This window comes from Osmerus eperlanus, chromosome 14 (genome assembly GCF_963692335.1).
Source record: "Osmerus eperlanus chromosome 14, fOsmEpe2.1, whole genome shotgun sequence".
In the NCBI taxonomy this organism is placed as follows: domain Eukaryota; kingdom Metazoa; phylum Chordata; class Actinopteri; order Osmeriformes; family Osmeridae; genus Osmerus; species Osmerus eperlanus.
The window spans coordinates 560,286-587,338 of NC_085031.1; the positions used below are offsets into that span (position 1 = coordinate 560,286).

Here is a 27,053-nt window from a genome sequence, read left to right on the forward strand (position 1 = left end):
AAAACGTGTTCCTTTTGCTTTCCTGGTGCGTGTTTGTTTGGTTGCCACGGTGATGGCGCAGCTGTGATGGCTAACGAGCTAGGCAGAGAGAAAAACGAACATTTATCTAGCATCCACACCTCAAACAAGTTGACCTAGACGCAAAACTATACGTCCAATCCAAAAAATAAGGATATTTTCCGAGACCCAAGACTCTGCCGAAACCAGAGATGTCCTTTATATTTCTGTGCGGTCAGAAATACGACTCTACCGGCAGTTTCAAAATCTTGTTCTTTTTGCTTTCTCTGACGATTTTGTCACCAGATTTGCATTGGTCTCTATGGGGCGAGAGTTGGACTTTGTCTCGCTTTCGTGGGGCTCTGAACAAATGTGTACGTCTGTTGGATTCAACAGACAACTGTCTACGACCAGCACAAAATTAGCTATCTATTGATCCAAAAACGAAGCATGAAGAGCGAATATTGTGGCAATGCTGGCAAACTAGAAATATTTTTTCAACGACATCCGAAGCTGCCCTCCACTCTAGGGTTTCACGTAAACACCCATGTAAATCTCAGAAACGGCTTGAAAAAGTCATGAAACATAATCAGTGATATTGAAAAAAGTTGAATAGATATCAAAAAGCTGAATTATTTAAAAATAGTTTAGGGTTTTGTCAACATTTTAAAGTTTAAATGGTGGCTCTAGCTGAAAGATTGAGGAAGAAGAAGGATTTGGAAGTTGAAGAAGTTTAAAGAAGTTTGAGAGGATTTGAAAGAAAACTCCATTGGAAACCCATGTTAAAAATATTATGAATATTGATTTATATTAATTCAAGCATAAGAGGTACAAAGCTGAAAAGTCATAGCACCCATGGCCTGAAACTGCTGATTTTTTTGATAGCTGAACGGTTTTAATATCTGAAGATTTGAAGGCGCTGAAAGGTGCCACGGAAGAAATAGAAGATAAATAATAACTAGAAAAGCCTGTTCCTGCGAAACAGCAGTGATAATGCTGAAAACCTGAATGGGGATAGCTGACCATGCTAAAAAAGCTGAAAATAGTGAAAATTTAGTAGAAAGTTATAAGCTGAAGCTTCAAAGCAACCGAAAGGTATTTTTGAAAGGGGCTGGAGCAGCATTCCAACAATGATTTGAAAGGATTTACCATTACTTTTAAAGGGAGAATAATTTGCACAAAAACCTTAATATTTTAAAAAGTATAAAAGTGAGAAATGAGAAAATACCCGCAAGCTGAAATGAATTTCAAAAATGTGTGAGTCACACAAAAGAGGCAGTGTGGAAGCTGAACTGCATCATCTTAACAAAGCTAAGAGCTAAAATAGCCTACAATGTGGGAGAAGCTGAAAGCTGAACTGTTAAACAGAAGAAGAAGTAGGCTAGCTAGTCGTAACAAGAATATTATCGTTTTAACAGATTCAATTATAGTTGGGATAGTATTAGCAGTAGCAGATGTAGCCTATGCGTTTACTCGGCTTTCTTAGTAGGATTCAATGTGTTGATGGAATGAAACATACAGCAGTAGGGCCGATACAGGAAGACACGGCGACACTTTGTTGCAGAAGGATGATGGTGCAAGTTTTGTCCGTGGAGCATACAACGATTAATATTGAATTTTGAAAATGAATTCCGTTCATATTTTGAATTCTTTTTCAATCCTTATAAAATGAAGTCACTTAAAGATGCTAAATAAGTTGACAAAGGGGAAAAATTAGCAGAAATGTAGTTGCTGGAACTCTTTTCAGAGCTGGAAAGTACTTGTGGAAGGACGTGGAGCTGAATTAGCATTGAAAAACAAACTACTGTAAAACATGTAAAAAAAGAACAGTGCTGAACAATACAGTGTAAAGAAGTTCAACTGTTAAACAAATATATATTTAAAGAAGCCAATATGACCATTGATATGTACTCTGATATTAGAAGGAAAGGAATAAATGAAATCTTAAACTGAACCAAGTCCAGTAAGGTTAATGATTGTTCAGTTTTTATAAAGGCGAGTCACACAAAAGAGGCAGTGTGGAAGCTGAACTGCATCATCTTAACAAAGCTAAGAGCTAAAATAGCCTACAATGTGGGAGAAGCTGAAAGCTGAACTGTTAAACAGAAGAAGAAGTAGGCTAGCTAGTCGTAACAAGAATATTATCGTTTTAACAGATTAAATTATAGTTGGGATAGTATTAGCAGTAGCAGATGTAGCCTATGCGTTTACTCGGCTTTCTTAGTTGGATTCAATGTGTTGATGGAATGAAACATACAGCAGTAGGGCCGATACAGGAAGACACGGCGACACTTTGTTGCAGAAGGATGATGGTGCAAGTTTTGTCCGTGGAGCATACAACGATTAATAAAAAAGAATCATGTAGACGTGTTTATTGAGTAATCGCATAACTAATTACACATGTAAACGGAGTAATCGTATTATTGGCATAAACCGACAATTGCTAGTAATCGTGTTTCTCATGGTCAAGTAAACGTACCAATCACCTGTGTGAGAGACTGAGTGGTGCGTGTCTGTCGTTACGGTGATGGTGCAGCTATGATTGCTAATGCGCTGAGGGCAGAGAATAAGAGAAATGTAGCTAGAATCCACACCTCAAACAAGATAACCTAGACGCAAAACTGTACGTCCAATCCAAAATATAAGGATATTTTCCGAGACCCAAGACTCTGCCGAAACCAGAGATATTCTTTATATATCTGTGCAGTCAGAAATACGACTCTACCTGCAGTTTCAAAAACGTGTTCCTTTTGCTTTCCTGGTGCTTGTTTGTTTGGTTGCCACGGTGATGGCGCAGCTGTGATAGCTAACGAGCTAGGCAGAGAGAAAAACGAACATTTACCTAGCATCCACACCTCCAACAAGTTGACCTAGACGCAAAACTATACGTCCAATCCAAAATATAAGGATATTTTCCGAGACCCAAGACTCTGCCGAAACCAGAGATGTCCTTTATATGTCTGTGCGGTCAGAAATACGACTCTATTGGCAGTTTCAAAATCGTGTTCCTTCTTGCTTTCTCTGACTGATTTTACTCACCTCTCCATTGAAGTTAGTGAGAGAATTTGAAAGGCTGCTCTCGCTTCAAGGCTCATAGCTGACAATCTGTAAATGTGAGCTCTTTAGTAGTTACATTGGCTGAAAGAGGACAATTTTTCCTACATTTTAAGGTATGACTTGTTTCTGTAAGTTAAACTATATGAACGTTAGAGGAATTTGTTTGACAAATTAGTTGAATATCAGAAAAAGAGCTGCTCATTCATAAAAATCAAGAAGGAGCAAACATTTTAATGTATTTCAAACTGTCATAATTCAAAATTGGCTGAACATTTGAAAAAGCTGAATCATTTGGGAATAGCTGAATGTCTTGTGAACATTTTAAAGGTTGAATGGTGTCTCTAGCTGAAAGTAAGCTGAAGTAGTTACGTTTGAAAGAGGAGGAAGCTTTTTAATGATTTGAAAGGATTTACCATTACTTTTAATGGGAGAATAATTTGCACAAAAACCTTAATGTCTTAAAAAGTATAAAAGTGAGAAATACCAAAAGTCATAGCCATCATCTCCTGAAGGAGCTGAACGTTTTGATACAAAAGTTGTAGGAATCGGTTAAAGTATGCAGAACGAGTTAAAGGCCAAAAAACGGCGGAAGAACTGAGAAGTTGAAAAGCAATAGTGAGAATGCTTAACAGCATTCTCACAATAATAACTAGAAAAGGCTGTTCCTGCGAAACAGCAGTGAGAATGCTGAAAACCTGAATGGGGATAGCTGACCATGCTAAAAAAGCTGAAAATAGTGAAAATTTAGTAGAAAGTTATAAGCTGAAGCTTCAAAGCAACCGAAAGGTTTTTTTGAAAGGGACTGGAGCAGCATTCCAACAATGATTTGAAAGGATTTACCATTACTTTTAAAGGGAGAATAATTTGCACAAAAACCTTAATATTTTAAAAAGTATAAAAGTGAGAAATGAGAAAATACCCGCAAGCTGAAATGAATTTCAAAAATGTGTGAGTCACACAAAAGAGGCAGTGTGGAAGCTCAACTGCATCATCTTAACAAAGCTAAGAGCTAAAATAGCCTACAATGTGGGAGAAGCTGAAAGCTGAACTGTTAAACAGAAGAAGAAGTAGTGTAATGGTGGAAATTCAAGCAGCACTGTGTAGATCTGAGCAGTCAAGAGATGTGGGTTTATTACAATTTATTTTGCTTATACAGATCATGATTTAACAAAGTACTTTGTGATCAGTCATAACGAAGGAGGTGCTAGCCACAGGTTGTTCGCCAGAGTGATCCAGAACAACCCTAAAACCCTGCCTTATATAAACTTTAGATCAAATGGTTTTTCTGAACTCTGTGATTGGTCAGCACTGCTCAGTGACAGTTAAGACAATATAACCCCCCAGGTCAAGTGACCAAAGTCTTTTGATGTCACGGCTCTTTCTCTAAATGAGGACAGTAAAGATACCCTTAATGAAACACAAACAGGACACAATCTCCTCGGCCAAAAGGTCAGGGCTGCTAGATCAACTGACCCATCTCCCTTTAGGCCACAGAACTCAAACATCCCCCAACCTCCGTGCCCCTAGCTTCTCAATCAGGCATCATAACCCAACACCATAAATACCTTAAGACCAACTGCAACATCCATTTGTTTAAACACAACCTCAGTCTATTAAAAATACATTCTTAGTAACTATATCAAAAAATGCCATCACAGTAGGCTAGCTAGTCTTAACAAGAATATTATCGTTTTAACAGATTAAATTATAGTTGGGATAGTATTAGCAGTAGCAGATGTAGCCTATGCGTTTACTCGGCTTTCTTAGTTGGATTCAATGTGTTGATGGAATGAAACATACAGCAGTAGGGCCGATACAGGAAGACACGGCGACACTTTGTTGCAGAAGGATGATGGTGCAAGTTTTGTCCGTGGAGCATACAACGATTAATAAAAAAGAATCATGTAGACGTGTTTATTGAGTAATCGCATAACTAATTACACATGTAAACGGAGTAATCGTATTATTGGCATAAACCGACAATTGCTAGTAATCGTGTTTCTCATGGTCAAGTAAACGTACCAATCACCTGTGTGAGAGACTGAGTGGTGCGTGTTTGTCGTTACGGTGATGGTGCAGCTATGATTGCTAACGCGCTGAGGGCAGAGAATAAGAGAAATGTAGCTAGAATCCACACCTCAAACAAGTTAACCTAGGCGCAAAACTGTACGTCCAATCCAAAATATAAGGATATTTTCCGAGACCCAAGACTCTGCCGAAACCAGAGATATTCTTTATATGTCTGTGCAGTCAGAAATACGACTCTACCTGCAGTTTCAAAAACGTGTTCCTTTTGCTTTCCTGGTGCTTGTTTGTTTGGTTGCCACGGTGATGGCGCAGCTGTGATAGCTAACGAGCTAGGCAGAGAGAAAAACGAACATTTACCTAGCATCCACACCTCAAACAAGTTGACCTAGACGCAAAACTATACGTCCAATCCAAAATATAAGGATATTTTCCGAGACCCAAGACTCTGCCGAAACCAGAGATGTCCTTTATATGTCTGTGCGGTCAGAAATACGACTCTATCGGCAGTTTCAAAATCTTGTTCCTTCTTGCTTTCTCTGACTGATTTTACTCACCTCTCCATTGAAGTTAGTGAGAGAATTTGAAAGGCTGCTCTCGCTTCAAGGCTCATAGCTGAAAATCTGTAAATGTGAGCTCTTTAGTGGTTACATTGGCTGAAAGAGGACAATTTTTCCTACATTTTAAGGTATAACTTGTTTCTGTAAGTTAAACTATATGAACGTTAGAGGAATTTGTTTGACAAATTAGTTGAATATCAGAAAAAGAGCAGCAAGCAGAGTGTGCCACTCTGCTTGCTGCTCATTCATAAAAATCAAGAAGGAGCAAACATTTTTATGTATTTCAAACTGTCATAATTCAAAATTGGCTGAACATTTGAAAAAGCTGAATCATTTGGGAATAGCTGAATGTCTTGTGAACATTTTAAAGGTTGAATGGTGTCTCTAGCTGAAAGTAAGCTGAAGTAGTTACGTTTGAAAGAGGAGGAAGCTTTTTAATGATTTGAAAGGATTTACCATTACTTTTAATGGAAGAATAATTTGCACAAAAACCTTAATGTCTTAAAAAGTATAAAAGTGAGAAATACCAAAAGTCATAGCCATCATCTCCTGAAGGAGCTGAACGTTTTGATACAAAAGTTGTAGGAATCGGTTAAAGTATGCAGAACGAGTTAAAGGCCAAAAAACGGCGGAAGAACTAAGAAGTTGATATAACTAGAAACGGCTGTTCCTACGAAACAGCAGTGAGAATGCTGAAAACCTGAATGGGGATAGCTGACCATGCTAAAAAAGCTGAAAATAGTGAAAATTTAGTAGAAAGTTATAAGCTGAAGCTTCAAAGCAACCGAAAGGTATTTTTGAAAGGGGCTGGAGCAGCATTCCAACAATGATTTGAAAGGATTTACCATTACTTTTAAAGGGAGAATAATTTGCACAAAAACCTTAATATTTTAAAAAGTATAAAAGTGAGAAATGAGAAAATACCCGCAAGCTGAAATGAATTTCAAAAATGTGTGAGTCACACAAAAGAGGCAGTGTGGAAGCTGAACTGCATCATCTTAACAAAGCTAAGATCTGAAATAGCCTACAATGTGGGAGAAGCTGAAAGCTGAACTGTTAAACAGAAGAAGAAGTAGGCTAGCTAGTCGTAACAAGAATATTTTCGTTTTAACAGATTAAATTATAGTTGGGATAGTATTAGCAGTAGCAGATGTAGCCTATGCGTTTACTCGGCTTTCTTAGTTGGATTCAATGTGTTGATGGAATGAAACATACAGCAGTAGGGCCGATACAGGAAGACAAGGCGACACTTTGTTGCAGAAGGATGATGGTGCAAGTTGTCCGTGGAGCATACAACGATTAATAAAAAAGAATCATGTAGACGTGTTTATTGAGTAATCGCATAACTAATTGCACATGTAAACGGAGTAATCGTATTATTGGCACAAACCGACAATTGCTAGTAATCGTGTTTCTCATGGTCAAGTAAACGTACCAATCACCTGTGTGAGAGACTGAGTGGTGCGTGTCTGTCGTTACGGCGATGGAGCAGCTATGATTGCTAACGCGCTGAGGGCAGAGAATAAGAGAAATGTAGCTAGAATCCACACCTCAAACAAGATAACCTAGACGCAAAACTATACGTCCAATCGAAAATATAAGGATATTTTCCGAGACCCAAGACTCTGCCGAAACCAGAGATGTCCTTTATATGTCTGTGCGGTCAGAAATACGACTCTACCTGCAGTTTCAAAAACGTGTTCCTTTTGCTTTCCTGGTGCTTGTTTGTTTGGTTGCCACGGTGATGGGCGCAGCTGTGATAGCTAACGAGCTAGGCAGAGAGAAAAACGAACATTTACCTAGCATCCACACCTCAAACAAGTTGACCTAGACGCAAAACTATACGTCCAATCCAAAATATAAGGATATTTTCCGAGATCCAAGACTCTGCCGAAACCAGAGATGTCCTTTATATGTCTGTGCGGTCAGAAATACGATTCTATCGGCAGTTTCAAAATCTTGTTCCTTCTTGCTTTCTCTGACTGATTTTACTCACCTCTCCATTGAAGTTAGTGAGAGAATTTGAAAGGCTGCTCTCGCTTCAAGGCTCATAGCTGAAAATCTGTAAATGTGAGCTCTTTAGTAGTTACATTGGCTGAAAGAAGACAATTTTTCCTACATTTTAAGGTATAATTTGTTTCTGTAAGTTAAACTATATGAACGTTAGAGGAATTTGTTTGACAAATTAGTTGAATATCAGAAAAACACTCTGCTTGCTGCTCATTCATAAAAATCAAGAAGGAGCAAACATTTTAATGTATTTCAAACTGTCATAATTCAAAATTGGCTGAACATTTGAAAAAGCTGAATCATTTGGGAATAGCTGAATGTCTTGTGAACATTTTAAAGGTTGAATGGTGTCTCTAGCTGAAAGTAAGCTGAAGTAGTTACGTTTGAAAGAGGAGGAAGCTTTTTAATGATTTGAAAGGATTTACCATTACTTTTAATGGGAGAATAATTTGCACAAAAACCTTAATGTCTTAAAAAGTATAAAAGTGAGAAATACCAAAAGTCATAGCCATCATCTCCTGAAGGAGCTGAACGTTTTGATACAAAAGTTGTAGGAATCGGTTAAAGTATGCAGAACGAGTTAAAGGCCAAAAAACGGCGGAAGAACTGAGAAGTTGAAAAGCAATAGTGAGAATGCTTAACAGCATTCTCACAATAATAAAGAGAAACAGGAAAACAATAGTGAGAATGCTTAACAGCATTCTCACAACTAGAAACGGCTGTTCCTGCGAAACAGCAGTGAGAATGCTGAAAACCTGAATGGGGATAGCTGACCATGCTAAAAAAGCTGAAAATAGTGAAAATTTAGTAGAAAGTTATAAGCTGAAGCTTCAAAGCAACCGAAAGGTATTTTTGAAAGGGGCTGGAGCAGCATTCCAACAATGATTTGAAAGGATTTACCATTACTTTTAAAGGGAGAATAATTTGCACAAAAACCTTTATATTTTAAAAAGTATAAAAGTGAGAAATGAGAAAATACCCGCAAGCTGAAATGAATTTCAAAAATGTGTGAGTCACACAAAAGAGGCAATGTGGAAGCTGAACTGCATCATCTTAACAAAGCTAAGAGCTAAAATAGCCTACAATGTGGGAGAAGCTGAACTGTTAAACAGAAGAAGAAGTAGGCTAGCTAGTCGTAACAAGAATATTATCGTTTTAACAGATTAAATTATAGTTGGGATAGTAATAGCAGTAGCAGATGTAGCCTACCATTGAGTGCGTTTACTCGGCTTTCTTAGTAGGATTCAATGTGTTGATGGAATGAAACATACAGCAGTAGGGCCGATACAGGAAGACACGGCGACACTTTGTTGCAGAAGGATGATGGTGCAAGTTTTGTCCGTGGAGCATACAACGATTAATGAAAAAGAATCATGTAGACGCGTTTATTGAGTAATCGCATAACTAATTACACATGTAAACGGAGTAATCGTATTATTGGTATAAACCGACAATTGCTAGTAATCGTGTTTCTCATGGTCAAGTAAATGTACCAATCACCTGTGTGATAGACTGAGTGGTGCGTGTCTGTCGTTACGGTGATGGTGCAGCTATGATTGCTAACGCGGTGAGGGCACAGAATAAGAGAAATGTAGCTACAATCCACACCTCAAACAAGATAACCTAGACGCAAAACTGTACGTCCAATCCAAAATCTAATGATATTTTCCGAGACCCAAGACTCTGCCGAAACCAGAGATATTCTTTATATGTATGTGTAGTCAGAAATACGACTCTACCTGCAGTTTCAAAAACGTGTTCCTTCTGCTTTCCTGGTGCGTGTTTGTTTGGTTGCCACGGCGATGGAGCAGCTATGATTGCTAACGCGCTGAGGGCAGAGAATAAGAGAAATGTAGCTAGAATCCACACCTCAAACAAGATAACCTAGACGCAAAACTGTACGTCCAATCCAAAATATAAGGATATTTTCCGAGACCCAAGACTCTGCCGAAACCAGAGATATTCTTTATATGTCTGTGCAGTCAGAAATACGACTCTACCTGCAGTTTCAAAAACGTGTTCCTTTTGCTTTCCTGGTGCTTGTTTGTTTGGTTGCCACGGTGATGGCGCAGCTGTGATAGCTAACGAGCTAGGCAGAGAGAAAAACGAACATTTACCTAGCATCCACACCTCTTTATTGTGAGAATGCTTAACAGCATTCTCACAATAAAGATTCAAAGAACAATACTTGGAATGCTGAAGCAGCATTCCAACAATAAGTTGAATAAAGATTCAAAGAATAATACTTGGAATGCTGAAGCAGCATTCCAACAATAAAGCGAAACAGGAAAACATATATATGTGAGAGAACAAAGGTTGTGCCCTTGCCGAAGGCAAAGCACACCCAATAAAAATAATTTTCTTTTAACCTTCGCAATGTGGGGGGTCTGAGACAGCCCAACGGTTAAAAGAAAATGCTTCACTTTGTTTTTGTATGCGGTAAAGTTGTCGCAATACGACGGTGGGTCACAATGACTGAAGGGTCAGAATGACCCGAAGATAACACAAGGGTTAAACGTATTCGCGGACATGCACTGCACGAGTGATTAATTGCGATGACGGCTCCAATATAAGTTATAGCGAGCACATATAACTTTATATATATTTTCTAATCAATGTATTTATTCCCAGGTGTTTTCCAATTTCCTTTTATTTTTTTCGTGCCTACACTATATATTAGCATTCCAGGTTAAGAATACCAATGGAGGCTGTGTTGGAAATCGTTAATCAATTTTTTGTTAACATTTTGAGTGGAAATTTCATTTGCTTTTGTTCAGGTGTATTCGTGCATTCTGAGAATTTGCATCAGCTGTGTGCTTGGCCATCAAGTGGTATTTCAGACTGGACGTGCTGCGATGATAGCTCAGTTCACAACGACAAAACACAGATCACTTTGGTCGTCAATGGTACCATTTGGCAACTTTTCAAAAGTAAACTTTCCATTCAGAATCTTATTGGCATTTTGACGTCTCGTGCTCCCCATCCACTCAACTTAACGTTAGCCTACTACTCTTTAGCCGGCTCGCAAGCCCAAACAAGTGTGTGCGGCATGCCAGTTGTTTTGTTTCCGGTCTAGCTAGATCTGGTGTAGTGTTGTAGTTTTTTTAACGGTACTAGTTGTTGCAACAGCATGTGAAAAAAACTACAAAGTTTGCTAGGCCAAAAAGCACGTTAATAACGTGTTTAACTGACAGCACAATTTATTTTACATAAACCTCAAAAAACTATTCTGTGCTCAAATAAAGGGCAAAACATTTCGCTCTCGCACTATGCGTGCTCGCATTAAGTGTGGAAGTACCTATCTAGCATCACAACAAATCCAGAATACGTCCTAGGTTTGGGCTAATCCCAGAATGTTTACAACGCCTGGCTCCGTACCTGATTAACACTCGGATCGATAAGCAGTCTCAAAAATGGTAGGCCTATCAATATAAAAAATAATACGATCCCCTTCCGTAATCATGATACCCCCAAAAAATGCACCCCCAGTCAAAGCAGGCTGCATCCGGCCCTGGATCGAAGGCAGTTTCAATAAAGATGGGAAAGCGAATGTTTGTGCTTCAAGGAGACAAACCAGAATGTATTTTGTGTTATAAGGCGATTTCGGTCATTAAAGAGTACAATCTCCGTCGGCATTTTGAAACCAAACATGGAGATAAATATGCCAAATTTATCCTCCCAGAAAAACAGAAGATTGTTCAAGGCGGACTGCAATTGCAGCAGATTAGGCCCTATGTTCACAAAAGCTACAATTAAAACACTATGGGCCTCATGTATGTACATTTGCAAACGTGGCTTTATTAGCACCATGGCCAACCCGCAGATTGCGCACCCTGTGATACTTCAGTTTACGTTGTATTTACAAAACCTGCAGTTCATCGGGTAATCAGCACCTTTCTTAGCCCACTATACCGTAAATTGTGAGCATTTAAACAGCAATTGAATGGGCCTCCTTCTCTCTATCATGCATCAGCCACCAAAGTCAAAACAGCGAAAACAAAGATTTAGTGATAACAAAATTGATGTGCTTGTTCATGAGGTAACAGCGAATTAAAATATTATACAAGGCCGGAATTCTACACCGACACCAAAAAATTCAATGTGGACCGAAATTACAAATTCCAGTAACTGTAATATTGCATGGCTGCTTAATCTGTAACGCGTAATGATTTCGTGGAAAAAGTGTGATCCTTGTGGCAAAAATCCTTTCAGATCGTCTCCTCGGCCTATGTCTTCGTTTTGCTCGGATTACTGCTGTAATTTCACCAGGAGGCATATGCGAGGGAACCCGCGTGCATCCAGGTTTACACCTGCTTTTAAGAGGCACAGAATTTTCACCGCAAAATAGAGGCGCACTTTCACGGGCGGTTTTTGTACATACCGCGGAATACATAATCAGGCGCACTTTACACATCCCCTCCCATCTCTTTATGGGAAACTCCCACTTTCCCCTTGACCCTCCCGTGAATGCATATGCATGATACGGAAAAGCGCAATTTGCCATTTTCAGTTCCCGTGACAGGCAGTGTCCGCCTTGACCTCAGTGCGGCATGTTTGCACATACCTCGCCATGCTTTTACGTGCAAATTGCAAAACAAATACACCTGAAGTGGGCGCAAAAGCGTTAGTACATGAGGCCCTATGTTTTTACATCGTTACTGACGTTACATCGTAGTTACAACTGGCCCTTTGAGGGCAACCATAATGCTGATGTGGCCCTCGGTGAAAATGAGTTTGACACCCCTGCAGATACAGCTGTTGTTGAAAAGGCTGTCAAATGAAAACTCAGAGACAGAGAGTAAGAATGTGGTGGAGAGAGAGAAGGTGAGAGAAGGAAGGAATTAGCAAATTACGGAAACCTTTTGCCATAATCTTTAAACCTCAATTCTATATCTTAATTTCAGATACATACTCCCTGCCTCTCTTTCTGACTTTCTTCACTTCACTTCATTCTGTCATTTAGTTTTTCTGTTAGACCCTCAGTGTAATTCAATGGTTCCTTTCCTTTCTATCTTGTCATGGATGGAGAGGGTAAAGTTGTTTGGCCTTGGCCACACAGTCAGTTGCTGTGATGAGGCAGGGTTCATAGTTTACTACCACAGCCTCCGGAGGCCAACCCCACAGTACAACTGCTTAAGAAATAGACTTTCTCTCCTCCCTTCTCTCTGACACACCCCTTAACCCTTGTGTTATCTTCGGGTTATTGTGACTCTTCAGTCATTGTGACCCACCGTCGTGTTGCGACAACTTTACCTCATACTAAAATAAAGTGAAGCATTTTCTTTTAACCGTCGGGCTGTCTCAGACCCCCAACAGCCCGAAGGTTAAAAGAAAATGCTTTTTATTTTGTTTTGTATTGGGTAAAGTTGTCGCAACACAACGATGGGTCGTTGTGAACCTTCGGGTCATTGTGACCCGAAGGCAACACAAGGGTTAAGCAACACACACACAGAAAACAACCAAGCATCTCCATCACAGCATGTGTGTATATGGTTTAAAATCTAGCTACTAAATATTAGCCTCTTTCACACCCCATTCCACTCATCCCACTCATTCCTGCCCCCTTCCCATGCAACATGCACACACAGACACAATATTTCTTCCTATAGCCATCTCTAGTGCCCTTGGGAGCGTGCTGGTACCCTGTGTTAGGTCTATGGCCTTGCCCCTTGCACTCTGTGATGCGCTCAACAGAGTGGCACAGCTTTATAACATTTTCTCCACATTCCCACTCAGCCTGAGAGAGGATCAATTAACGATCGGTTTAAGGTAAATAAAAGACAGACACTTACAGTAAATGCACACATGTACACAAAAGTATGCACACACCGTTCCATATGGTATGGAAGAGACAATGAGATAAATAAAGATTGAGAGACAGATAAAGAAGCAGTCATTATGTTGCAATAGATATTTTGCTATGATAGATTTAGGTTATGTAATTTATGCCCCCTGTTATCACAATGTAGTTTTAAGTACTTCCACTCTGGACAGTACAGACATGATTCTCCAAAATGCTTTAAGCACAATATAATGTGGTAATGAATGCATTACAGAAACATTCCAAATATTTTTCAAGTTATGAGCATTGTGTTTGTCTCTCTAATTTCTCTCCTCGTCTTCTCGTCTGTTCCAGGTCATCAGGAAAGGTTGGCTGACAATCAATAATATCGGAATCATGAAGGGAGGAGCCAAGGAGTACTGGTTTGTCCTCACAGCTGAGTCACTGTCATGGTACAAGGATGATGAGGTAAGGCTTTAAACCCCCCCCCCCCCACACACACACACACACACAACCACTGGCAGGTGAGATTGTGCTGTGTTTCCTCTTGAAAACGTTGTGTGTGCTGTGAGTTTCTTGCCCTTCAACTATGTGTTACATATTAAAAGTATGGCTTTCATTAGTTCACATTCATGTAATGGAATGATATCTACTGGATATTTTTGGGATGTTTTACTTCAAGAAACATTGCAGATGATTGTAGGGTCCCTTTGGTCTGATGGAAAACGGGTCAACTTTACCGTGCATTACACTGGGTTTTCAGAGACTTGTTCTTTAACCACATAAACCATCTTCTCCCAACCATATCGTCGTTCCCCGAGAACTTGGTCTTCCGCTTCTAGTATTACTCCTCTTGCTCTTTGGTCATACTGTGTCTTTCCTGTTCACTCGCTTGACAACTAGTTCCTTCAGCGATCTTGTGCGCTTCAGCCATTTGCTTCGCCCACTGATTGGCATACCCCTTTGGTGTGACTTCCTCCATTGTTTCCAACAAACCGATAATCCGATCTACTGGGAGATAAGGATGTCGCCCGTACAACAGATAAAAGGGGCAGTATCCAGTGGACTAATTAACATGTCTACTATCTTCTCGAAGGTCTGTTAGTGTTCCCTGGTCCATTCCACTGGAGTCCTGGAGAGATGTAAGAAATATTCATCTTTATCAAGTATTGCACAGTCAGTCGGTGAAGAAGTTAAGAAAGCTTTATTGCTTGCGGCCGGCCACAAAGAGACAAAACTTCACACGCCATGGTAATACAAAGTTTGTCTGCTAGCATGTTGTGCTAGCTAACATTTTAAACAAAACTGCTCTTCACAGTTATTGGTTCATACAACTGTCACATGGCTCTCCTTTCATTGGCTCCCTTGCATAGACCTTGCGTGCGTGTTTGCGTGTGTGCGTCATCAACCGTGGTTGAATCTCTGGTTCTGGTGTCGTAAAAGCTCCTCCTCCTTTAAACACACAAACCCCCAAACATATGGAGAGAGATGTGTCTCAAAAGTATTCGTAAATGCAAGTACCATTATCCACAAATGTTTCACGATTTACAAATGTGTTTTGCGATCCACAAAAACAAAATTCTTACTCGTGATTTGTAAGTTTGCATTTACATAAATGTGCTATGACTTGTACACATAGATGTCCATTTGTAAATATATTGTTTGTAATTTCCTAAAATACTTGACATTTCGTGTGTGCATTTCTCATGGTCTGTCATTTGTAAATCTACAATTCGCGTGTGAAGTGTTGAATCTGCATTTGTGGATCGCCCAATACACGCGTGCGATCCTTCTTCCTATGACGTGATTTTGAGACATTCTTTTTGGTCTTTTGCGATCCACACACAAATAGCTTTCTGATCCACAAACACAACCCCCCCCCCCCCCCCTTTCGACAGTGCCATAGCTAACCATGCTAGCTAACCAGCCATGTCACTGTCCCAAAATCAATATCAAGATTTTTTACGAACAAAGTATCGGCCATATAGCTCTACTAGTACTAGGCTACACGTAACCGCTCATCTCACATCCCATTTGCTATTCACCTCGCTCCACAGGCTGCGGCCGTACTGTAGCATAGTACTAGTATATGGCCGATAGGCCTACTTTGTTCGTGAAAATCTTGATATTAATTTTGGGACAGTGACATGGCTGGTTAGCTAGCAAATCTTCTTGTCAAACATACTGTAAAATTATATTTACTGTTTGTCAACCATACACAATGTTATTGCCTTTGAATCTTGCTAGCCTAACGTTAGCTTTTGGGCTAATAGCTCAGTCAAAGGAAAGCCGGTGGGCAGAGGACAACACTGCCACCTACCGGATGGCACTGTCGAAAGGGGGGGGGGGGGGGGTGTTTGTGGATCAGAAAGCTATTTGTGTGTGGATCGCAAAAGACCAAAAAGAATGTCTCAAAATTACGTCATAGGAAGAAGGATTGCATGCGTGTATTGGGCAATCCACAAATGCAGATTCAACACTTCACACGCGAATTGTAGATTTACAAATGACAGACCATGAGAAATGCACACACGAAATGTTAAGTATTTTAAGAAATTACAAACAATATATTTACAAATGGACATCTGTGTGTACAAGTCATAGCACATTTATGTAAATGCAAACTTACAAATCACGAGTAAGAATTTTTTTTTGTGGATCGCAAAACACATTTGTAAATCGTGAAACATTTGTGGATCATGGTACTTGCATTTACGAATACTTTTGAGACATATCTCTCTCCATACAAACATCCTCTCAGCCTTAGTCTGTAACAAATGCTCAACCTTCCTCCAGGTTGAGATAAGGGTCCAATATGTTTATGTAAGCCTAGAGTTAATTTAGGGGTAGCTTCTCTCTGCACACATGGACTGTTAAACAAAGTATCATTCTTATACAGGATAAAGGGTTACATCTTCAACTTGTCTGACATCTCCCTCCTATTTATCCTGAATAAAATGTGTTATTTCAAGTAGCAAGTACCTGCAGAGCCGGAGAGCTGCAGTTTCAGGACCGCAGTTCTATGACCCTCGTTTTATCTGACAGCGCCACCTAGTGAATTGGATAACCATGGACCAGAACAAGATAATCAATATTTTCCTGCAGTAGTGAATGTAGGTTACGGCTCGCCATTAAATTATAACAAGAAGAAGTGTAAGTAGCTCTTTTGAATCACGTGTGGTTATGTAAAAAACAATTCTGGTGTCTTGAATTAGACAATAAAGTTAACGTTAGCTAGCTAACTTCAACTTTGCTGTCGAAATCGTTTCACGACACAGGAGTGGTTTTATACATAACCACACATGATTCACATGAGCTACTTTTACCTATGAGCTACACTGATTGCCAAACATACAATGTTAACAACAAGTTGAAGACAGAAAGTACTGTTTGTGGGGAATAATGCTTTGGTCGCACTCTTTTTGGTCTTTTGGTGGTAGCGAAAATCTAGAAATCCATTAAAATGTTGCTCTCAAGAGTGGTTGATGGGGTGGAGGGAGGATGAAGACTTGGATGGAGCGATGCAGGTGTTTTTGGTGGAGGGGTGGATGGATGTGATACTGCGATTGTTATTGTATATATATTTTTTATATATCCATATCTGAATTATCCAATTCCCCTGTTTTCCTTGTTTCTTGCCTCTCTCAAACCATTCAAATCAAATCAACATTTATTTGTATAGCCCTTTTAACACGCAAGCATGTCACAGAGGGCTTCACATACGCCCATAGAACTGCCCCTCAACCAACCTAAACCCTCAGGGAAGACAAGGAAAAACTCCCAGAAAAACTCACTACAGGAGAAAAAATGGAAGAAACCTTGGGAGGAGCAATTCAGTGAGGGATCCCCTCCTCCAGAGACGGTTGGTGAAAGAGAGGAGCAGAACACAGGCTTAACATAGTCATACAGCAGGGAAGTGTCAATGGGTTTTGAAACACCAAAATCCATTGTTCAACTTGGTAGATGTAGGAAAGGACCGGGAAACTCGCTGTTGCCCGTCATGGAGACTGGTTTCCGGTTGGGACCAAGTCCAGCGTTGGCAGACCGACAACCAGGCAGGTGCTGATAGCTCAAACCTCCCACACCACAGGGGATGTGTGGAGGGAGGACAGAGAGGGGAGAGCAGGGATTAGAGAAGGCCAGGAGCAGCTAACAGTTACAGTCATATTTAGAATGAGATCCCCACCAAACCATTCAAATAGCCTATCTTGTTGCGATCTAGTGACACGTACTCAATAGTATATTTCGCCATCCAATTCGCTAGGTGGCGCTGTCAGATAAAACGAGGGTCCTAGAACTGCGGTCCTGAAACTGCGGTCCTGAAACTGCAGCTCTCTGGCTCTGCAGGTTCATACTATTGGTTATTCCAAAACCACACCTACACACAGTCAATAAAATCAAAAATACATAAAATCAAAATAATTACTAAAAATAAATAGGGTTACATCTTCAACTTTTCTGACAAGAGAACTTATGGTCCTTTACATTATCTCCCACAGTGTGAGTCCAGTGCTGTCCCAGACTTTGTTTGCAGCACCTTGTACAATGGTTTTGCGACCCTGGAGAAGTCCTGGATGAAGGCGCGGTGCTAGCAGAGGAACCCCGGAAGTCTCACGTCTTCCACCATCTGGGGAGTCCTGCATGTTAGAGCCTCCAGGTCCTTAGGCTCAACCTACACTCTCAGCCGACATTAGGTGCCCAACGTACCTAACTTCACTGCGAAAAATCGAAAGATTTTCAACACAGTTAATTTCCATCAATAGTAACAAAATATTTCTCACATTCCTTATTTTTGACAGATGTGTTACAACAGCTTCCAATGTTAAATAAACTTGTTTAACACCCTCATTTACCAAGTGCGCCAAATGCAGTTACCTTGTATACTTCTAAACACTTCACTAAACTTCTTGAACATTAACAAATAAATGCTTTGTTCATTAAAATCAAATATGTTAACTTGCTACGATTAACATAACAATAGATTGAGCCATTTATATCCATTCAATCACCGACTGCATAAGCTGGATATTATAAACCAAAGGAAAACTTAATACTCAAAAAATAACATCTTTCACCCAGCTTACTCCCCAAGTACCCTGTTACTCATTGTATGTTATGTGTGTTGTCATATTTTTACACTTTTCTCAATATACGTTTGAGTTCTTTACCTGAAAATACTAGAGAAAATAAAGAGATGGAGAAGACCAGAATCAGAATGGGTTTTATTCGCCATGAAAGTTTGCACAGACAAGGAATTTGCTTTGGCAGGAAGGTGCAAACATTAAACATATAGGAATCAAAAATTTTAATATGAGGACTAACTATACTAAGGGTACATAACTAGCAAACTAAGGGTACATAACTAGCAATGGAATTAGATTAAAATAAACTATACAATAAAATATAAAATAAAATATAAGTTGCAGTAGTTTACAATATAAAAATACAAATGGTACAGGATTGTATTGTCCAGTGCAAAAAGCAGTGTTGTTTTAAGGGCATTAAGTCATGAAGTCAGTGTGAACCCTTGGCCTTGTTGAAGAGGCCAACAGCAGAAGGGAATAAACTGTTTTTGTGGCGTGTGGTATTGGTCCTGATGGACCGCAGCCTTCTGCCGGAGGGGAGTGACTGAAACAGGGAGTGACCAGGGTGGGAGGAGTCAGCCACAATCTCCCTCGCTCGCCTCAGGGTCCTCGAGGTGTGCAGGTCCTCGAGGGTAGGCAGATTGTAGCCAATCACCTTTTCAGCAGTGCGGATGATACGCTGCAGCCTGCTCTTGTCCTTGGCAGTGGCAGCAGCGTACCAGATGGTGATGGAGGAGGTGAGGATGGACTCAATGATGGCTGTGTAGAATCATGATGTTGCACCATCATTGTCTTTGGCAGGTTGAATTTCTTCAGCTGCCGTAGGAAGTACATCCTCTGTTGTGCTTTCTTGGTGAGGGAGCTGATGTTCAGTTCCCACTTGAGGTCCTGGGAGAGGATAGTGCCCAGGAAGCGGAAGGACTCCACAGTGTTAACTGGGGAGTCACACAGGGTGATGGGGGTGAGTGGGGCTGTGTTCTTCCTGAAGTCCACAACCATCTCCACTGTCTTAAGAGCATTGAGCTCTAAGTTGTTCTGGCTGCACAAGGTCACCAGGTTGGCCGCTTCCCACTTATAATCAGACTCGTCTCCACCCAATGATGAGCCCAATAAGGGTGGTGTCGTCCGCAAACTTCAGGAGTTTGACGGACGGATGACTGGAGGTGCAGCTGTTGGTGTACAGGGAGAAGAGCACCTCAGGACGCAGCCCTGAGGTGATCCGGTGCTGATGGACCAGGAGTCAGAGACTTGTGTTCCCAGCTTAACGCGCTGCTTCCTGTCAGACAGGAAGTCTGTGATCCACTTGCAGGTGGAATCAGGCACGTTCAGCTGGGAGAGCTTATCCTGAAGCAGGGCGGGGATGATGGTATTGAAGGCAGAGCTGAAGTCCACAAACAGGATCCTGGCATAGGATGCTGGGGAGTCCAGGTGCTGTAGGGTGAAGTGGAGGGCCATGTTAACTGCATCGTCCACAGACCTGTTGGCTCTGTAGGCAAACTGCAGGGGGTCCAGTAGAGGGTCTGTGATGGATTTAAAGGGGTGATTGACTGGGTTTTTGGGGTATTTCACACTGTTCCTTACGGTCTCCGAATAGGGTATGTAACATTGGTTGGGCTGAAAATGGCCCGGGTGCTGTTCTATGCCCCCTGATACATCCTCTGAAATTTTCCCGGGAAAAAACACTAGGTTTTCTCCTTTTATGGTATTTTCATGAATATATAGATGAGCTGCGCGCTGATTGGTTGGTTTACAACGAGTGAAGCTGTGAAGCAAAGACGCAACACAGCCAACACTCACTGAAACAACTAAGGTGGAGACTTGAAATAAAAACGTACAAATAAATCTATTGTGTCTACACAACACTGTTTTCAACGGATTGACAAGATATTATTTGAAATGATTACGTTAGTTGTTTCCACTTCTGTTGTCCAAGCAAACAGAGTGACCCAGTGCTGCTCGGGGGACCGCATGGTATGCTTTGCTGATTGTAAGGTAGCAGTGATCCAAGGTGTTTCCTTCTCTGGTAGGGCATTTGATGAATTGTCTATATTTTGGGAGTTCTTGAGTGAGATTGCCTTTGTTAAAGTCGCCAAGCACAATAACCAAGGAATCCGGATTTTCATGCTCCACACTCAGTATCTGGCTGGCGAGCACACGTTGAGCCTCATTGACGCTAGCCTGCGGAGGCATGTAGACGCCAACCAGAATGAATGATGCAAACTCTCGTGGCGAGTAAAAAGATCTACAGTTAATAAAAAATGATTCCAGATCAGGAGAACAGTGCTGCAGAATCACTGTGACATCTTCACACCAGCCACTGTTAATGTAAAAACAAATACCACCGCCTTTCGTTTTGCCAGAGAGCACAGGGTCACAATCCGCTCTCAGCAGTTTGAAACCTGCTAGCTGTAGCGCAGAGTGTGGGATCAGTTCACTCAGCCATGTCTCCGTAAAGCACAAAACGGAATATGAATGAAAGTCTCTGTTTTTCCACACCAGTAGCTGAAGTTCATCCAGTTTGTTGCTCAGTGAACGCACGTTGGATAGAAATATCCCTGGTAACGCTGTGCGTGCCCCACGCCGACGGAGTCGCACCAGTGCACCGGCTCGTTTGCCTCTCCTACGACGCTTCGCTGCTAGGACAAAGCCGAGGGTGGCTTTGACTATAATTCCCACTAATTCTGCCGCTGGAAGTGGCAGAATTAGTTGGCAGCCATCTTGGAAGACATGTCCGCTCTCTCACAGTTTCTCCATGCATGTGAAGAACAGGCGCAAAGATACTTTCACATTTCTCAAGGTCCTTTCGGTCTCAGTAAACCGTCAAAAGTCCCTGCTCATATTGTCCATTATACTTAGCAATGATCCTTCACAACAGTTCACACGTTGACGTGTATATAAAGAAAACACTATTATCATTCAATAAACGTAAAGAAAATTGTCACAAATGCTAAATACATTTGAATACACATGTTGTGTGTATCACACAATTTTTGTATTATTATTATTTTGAATTATTGTAAAGTGTTACCAATAATGTTTCACAAGTAGTTTTGTCAACTTTCACATCTTCTGCGTGTTTGGCTTACATTTCTGTCTTCGTTTTTTTCCCTTAACATCCATGGGCTAAATAGAATAAATAGCCTAACCTCAGGCATTGCATTGTGCATTGCATTGTCAGGCTGTTTGGAAGGTGAAATATCCCATCCCCCCTTGTAATGATCGATCTTGTAGTGAATCAACGGATTTACATTTACGCATTTAGCAGACGCTTTTATCCAAAGCGACTTCCAAGAGGTTTTCGTCCTGGCCGTGGAACTGTGGACCAGCTCTACACCCAGCTCTACACCGCTCTGGATTTGGAAAAGGCGTTCGACCGTGTCCCTCGGGGGCTCATGTGGGGGGTGCTCCGGGAGTACGGGGTACCGGATTCCCTGATCGGGACTGTTCGGTCCCTGTACGACCGGTGCCAGAGTTTGGTCCGCATTGCCGGTAGTAAGTCGAACTTGTTCCCGGTGAGGGTTGGACTCCATCAGGGCTGCCCTTTGTCACCGATTCTGTTCATAACTTAGTGCGCTAAAAAAATTGGACTCCAGATAGTTTGGATCCATTTTTTCTAAAGCTGGCTGCTGACTTAATTGCTGAGCCCTTAACTAATATTTTTTATCTAAGCCTCAGCACAAACAAACTACCTAAAGTCTGGAAATCAGCATTTGTCCTCCCACTGCTAAAAGGAGGCGAACCCTCAGTCGTTAATAATTACAGACCTATCTCTAAATTATGTATTTTGGAAAAAGTATTTGAAAAATTGGTCTGTGATCAATTGAAGGATTTTTTGGAATCTAGGAACATTCTAAATCCTCTTCAGTCAGGTTTTAGAAAGCATCACAGCACTACTACTGCTGCCCTAAAAGTCCTCAATGATGTGTCATGAGGCATTGGACTCAAAAAAGTTCTGTGTGGCTCTGTTTATTGACCTGTCTAAGGCATTTGACACCGTGGATCACAATCAACTATTAAATATTCTCTGCAGGAATGGCGTTTCCGAATACACGGCCTCTTGGTTTGCCAATTATTTGACCAGTAGAACACAATGTGTTCAGATGGCTGGAGTTAGCTCCACCTTTCTTGAGGTCACAAAAGGTGTACCTCAAGGCTCAGTATTAGGACCCATTCTATTCACAATCTACATTAATGAATTGTGTGCAAACATGTCAAATGCCTCATACCACCTTTATGCAGATGATACTGTAATTTATTGTTGCTCACAATCATTTACTCAGTCATTTCAATTTTTACAGTCTGCCTTTGATGCAATACAGATCCGTCTGGAGAAACTGAAACTGGTTTTGAATGCAGATAAATCCAAATTAATGTTTTTTTCAAATTCATCTGTTCCTATGGAAAATATCCCTTCAATCTGAACTGCCCGTGGTGAAACTCTATAGGTAGTTACCAGCTATAAGTACCTGGGTTTCATTATTGATGAGGAGCTCTCATTTAAACTACATGTAAAAAACTTGATATCAAAATGAAGGGTGAAGCTCGGTTTTTATTACCGACATAAATGATGTTTTTCTCTGAGAGCTCGGATGCTTCTAATAACGGCCACTTTCTTGCCTGTTCTTGATTATGGCGATGTTGTATATATGTCAGTGTCAACCAGCTGCCTTCTTTCCCTGACTCCTGTGTATCCCTGTGCTCTGAGGTTCATCACTGGTTGTAGCCACCTCACCCATCACTGTGAACTATATGTAAAAGCTGGCATGCCTTCCTTACAAATGAGACGCTACACACACTGGATAACTCTGGTGTATAAGGCTCTTCTTGGCCTAATTCCCACTTTTTTATGAACTTTCCTTCGGAGAACCGAGAGTCGTTATGCACTACGCTCAAATGACATTCTGCATCTTTCTGCTCCTCGAGTCCGAACTGAAACGGGAAAAAAAGCATTCAGTTTCTCTGCCCCTTCTGCTTGGAATGCCCTTCAATCAGAACTTAAAATTGCAAACCTTCTTCCTCTGGAAGCATTCCGCTCTATTTAATAAAAAAGACAATGGAAATCTTTTGAACAGTGCCTATGCTCTTAAATTGTTACTGTATCGATAACTTCAGCACTTTATTTTTCTTATTTTTCTCGCTCTTAAGAATTTAAATGTTTTGTTTTTTGTTGTTTGTTTTTTACTGCCTGTGTGTTATTGTTGTTTGTCTGTTTTGACCACTATGACGTGCGCTGCTGCCTTTCTTGGCCAGGTCACCCTTGTGAAAGAGGTCTTGATCTCAATGGGCTTTTTATCTGGTTGAATAAAGGTTATAAATAAAATAAATATATGGACAGAATTTCTAGGCGCAGCCAGGGCGTTGAGGGGGTCCGGTTTGGTGACCTTAGGATCGGGTCGCTGCTTTTTGCAGATGATGTGGTCCTGTTGGCTTCATCGGGCCGTGACCTTCAGCTCTCACTGGAGCGGTTCGCAACCGAATGCGAAGCGGCTAGGATGGGAATCAGCACCTCCAAATCTGAGGCCATGTTATCGACCGGAAAAGGGTGGAGTGCAATCTCCGGGTCGGGGAGGAGATCTTGTCCCAAGCGGAGGAGTTCACGTATCTCGGGGTCTTGTTGACGAGTGAGGGAAGGATGGAGCACGAGATCGACAGGCGGATCGGTGCGGCGTCCGCAGTGATGCGGGCTCTGCATCGGTCCGTCATGGTGAAGAAGGAGCTGAGTCGAAAGGCGAAGCTCTCTATTTACCAGTCGATCTACGTTCCTACCCTCACCTATGGTCACAAACCGTGGGTAGTGACTGAAAGAACGAGATTGCGAATACAAGCGGCCAAAATGAGTTTTCTCCGCAGGGTGTCTGGGCTCTCCCTGAGAGATTGGGTGAGAAGCTCGGTCATCCGGGAGGGGCTCAGAGTAGAACCGCTGCTCCTCCGCGTCGAGAGGGGCCAGTTGAGGTGTCTCGGGCATCTGATAAGGATGCCTCCTGGACGCCTCCCTGGTGAGGTGTTCTGGGCACGTCCCACTGGGAAGAGGCCCCGGGGAAGACCCAGGACACGCTGGAGGGACTATGTCTCTCGGCTGGCCTGGGAACGCCTCGGGGTCCCCCAGGAAGAGCTGGTGGAAGTGGCCGGGGAGAGGGAAGTTTGGGACTCCCTGCTTAGGTTGCTGCCCCCGCGACCCGACCCCCGGAAAAGCAGCAGATGATGGATGGATGGACTTCCAAGAGAGAGCTTTACAAAAGAGCATAGGTCACTGATCATAACAACGAGATAGCCCCACACATTGCAAGCAGCCAAAACATGAAGCATACATTGTGAAAAACCAAATAAGTGCCAAAGGGAAGAACCATAAGAGCATGCAGTTAAACAAGTTACAATTAAACAACATGAAACTCAAAAAGTGCAAGAGTGTACCTGTAGAAAAAACAATCAACAGTAAAATTTGGTCCCTCAAGTTTCCTTCAGCGTGTACTCAAGTCAAGTTACCATCCAAAATCCAAGCATTCCATTCTGATGCTTACCGCTCTTTCACCACCTCAAGAATAGGCTTACATTTCCTTTAGCTTATTTTTACATGCACTCTTTAACAGAATATGGGCATTAATTGCAGCCAGTTCAAAGATGTAAAATACAAATGTACTCATTTTTTGTAACTCACTCATGTATACCTCTATATTTCAGAAATGCATGTATTTGTTATATACGGTTGCAATTCTTATGTCATCATAACATAAGAATTGCGCTTACCTGTCTACACACAAATGCTTATCTAGTAAATAAATAAAATGCACTTCATAGAATTCAGTTAAATTGAATCTTCATTTAGCATAGGCTATCCTATCCAGTTCCTAACAGCTGTGCCCTTAGTTTGGTCCATAGCAATGCCATCCTCACTGATTATATACCCCAGAAAGGCGACCTGTGTCTGGTGAAATTCAAACAGGTTGTGCCATAGCAGTTGGGACACCACAGTACGGAACATGCTCTTGTTGGGATGACTTGTTCAGGAACTTCCTGAGGACATAATTGACAAACGCTTGAAAGACAAAAGGGGCATTTACCAGACCGTATGGCATTACCAGGTATCAGGGATCAGAGTATAGGTAGTGCTAAAGAGCACGCCTCTAGTGATGTGTCGTTCGTGAACGATTCGTTCATTCTGAATGAATCATTAGTATGACTCGGGAGTAACGAGTAGTCTCAGAGAGTGATTCGTTCATTTTCTCGTGGCCAAGATTAAAAAAAAGTGCAAATAACAAAACCTGTAATTATCACTTGTGAACAAATCTCATTCACGTCTTACTATACTAAACCTAGTCACGCGAAACTGAATGAGGTAAACAAATCCTTTCTGGGTCCTTTTCTGAGCCTATGCAGGTCACATGAAAAATGGATCCAAAGACTCGTACCCAAACACACGGTCGGCAGATGAACGAATCATTGATCCGAAGACTCGTTTGGCAGAAGAACGAAAAATTGATCTTAAGACACGGTCGGGAGGTGAACGAATCATTGATCCGAAGACTCGGTTGGCAGAAGAACGAAACATTGATCCGAAGACATTGATTCGTTCCTTCTTTCGGGTACCAGTCTTTGGATCATATTTCATGTGACCTGTATAGGCTCAGTACTGGTAGCTAGAGGAAACAGAAATTATTTGTTCATTTCCCAACTGGGTCTTCGGTACGAGTCTTTGGATCATTTTTCACGTGACCTGCATAGGCTCAGAAGAGGAAACAGAAAGGATTTGTTTACCCCTTTTGCGTGACTAGGTTTAGTAAGACGTGAATGACATTCGTTCACAAGTGATAATTACAAGTTTTGTTATTTTTACTTTTTTGTACTTTACTTACAGTTCAGTGCAGTGTAATTGTTTGCCGTGATAATTAAATGCTAGTGTGATAATAAATTACCATTTCAAATCATACAAACTGTCATGATGCATTATTTTAACGCGGGAATTTTTCTTTTAAAATAGTATCTGCTGGTTTACATGCACTAACATATACATGCGAATATGATAAATGTTTGCAGTGGACGTATTTAGGCCAGGGTTAAGCCCCCCCCCCCCAAAATTAACGAATGACTCGAAAAACAGATTTGTTAATTTTACTGAACGAGATTCAAAGAACCGAGTCAGTAAAATTATCCGAACTTCCCATCACTACACGCCTCAAAGTTGTCACATTCAAAATTATGGCATTTTCACCCCACCTGGCCAACATTTCTGTAAATCGGTATGTATGCCTTTGCTCATGTTGAACAAAAAGTCTGAAGAACCAATAATGTCCAGTTACAATTTGTGAAAGACTTCATAAAAAATTAAAATCAGCCATTGCTCTAATTGCCTTTGAATGTTGTGTGTGTATGGAATACATGTCTCTCTCATGTCAATTTTGAAATGGTTCACAATCTTGAAGAGGAATCCGCCATTGCTGCTTGCAGCTATATTTACGATTCCTCCGGTAGGAGGAAACCTATTGTAATTGTTAGTATTATTATTATAATCATACTCTTTATTGCCATAAACTGCCCAATAAC

The 27,053-nt window shown here is 41.2% G+C and overlaps 1 protein-coding gene across 1 annotated transcript in view; it reads left to right on the forward strand.

Moving 5' to 3' along the window:
• Positions 1–27,053, forward strand: part of dnm1a (dynamin 1a) — a 286,115-nt gene that overhangs the window by 178,542 nt on the left and 80,520 nt on the right. Inside the window, exons 15-16 of the mRNA XM_062478483.1 lie at positions 13,386–13,418; positions 13,786–13,899. Of these exons, the coding sequence (XP_062334467.1) occupies positions 13,386–13,418; positions 13,786–13,899 (147 nt within the window). The remainder of the gene's footprint in view (positions 1–13,385; positions 13,419–13,785; positions 13,900–27,053) is intronic.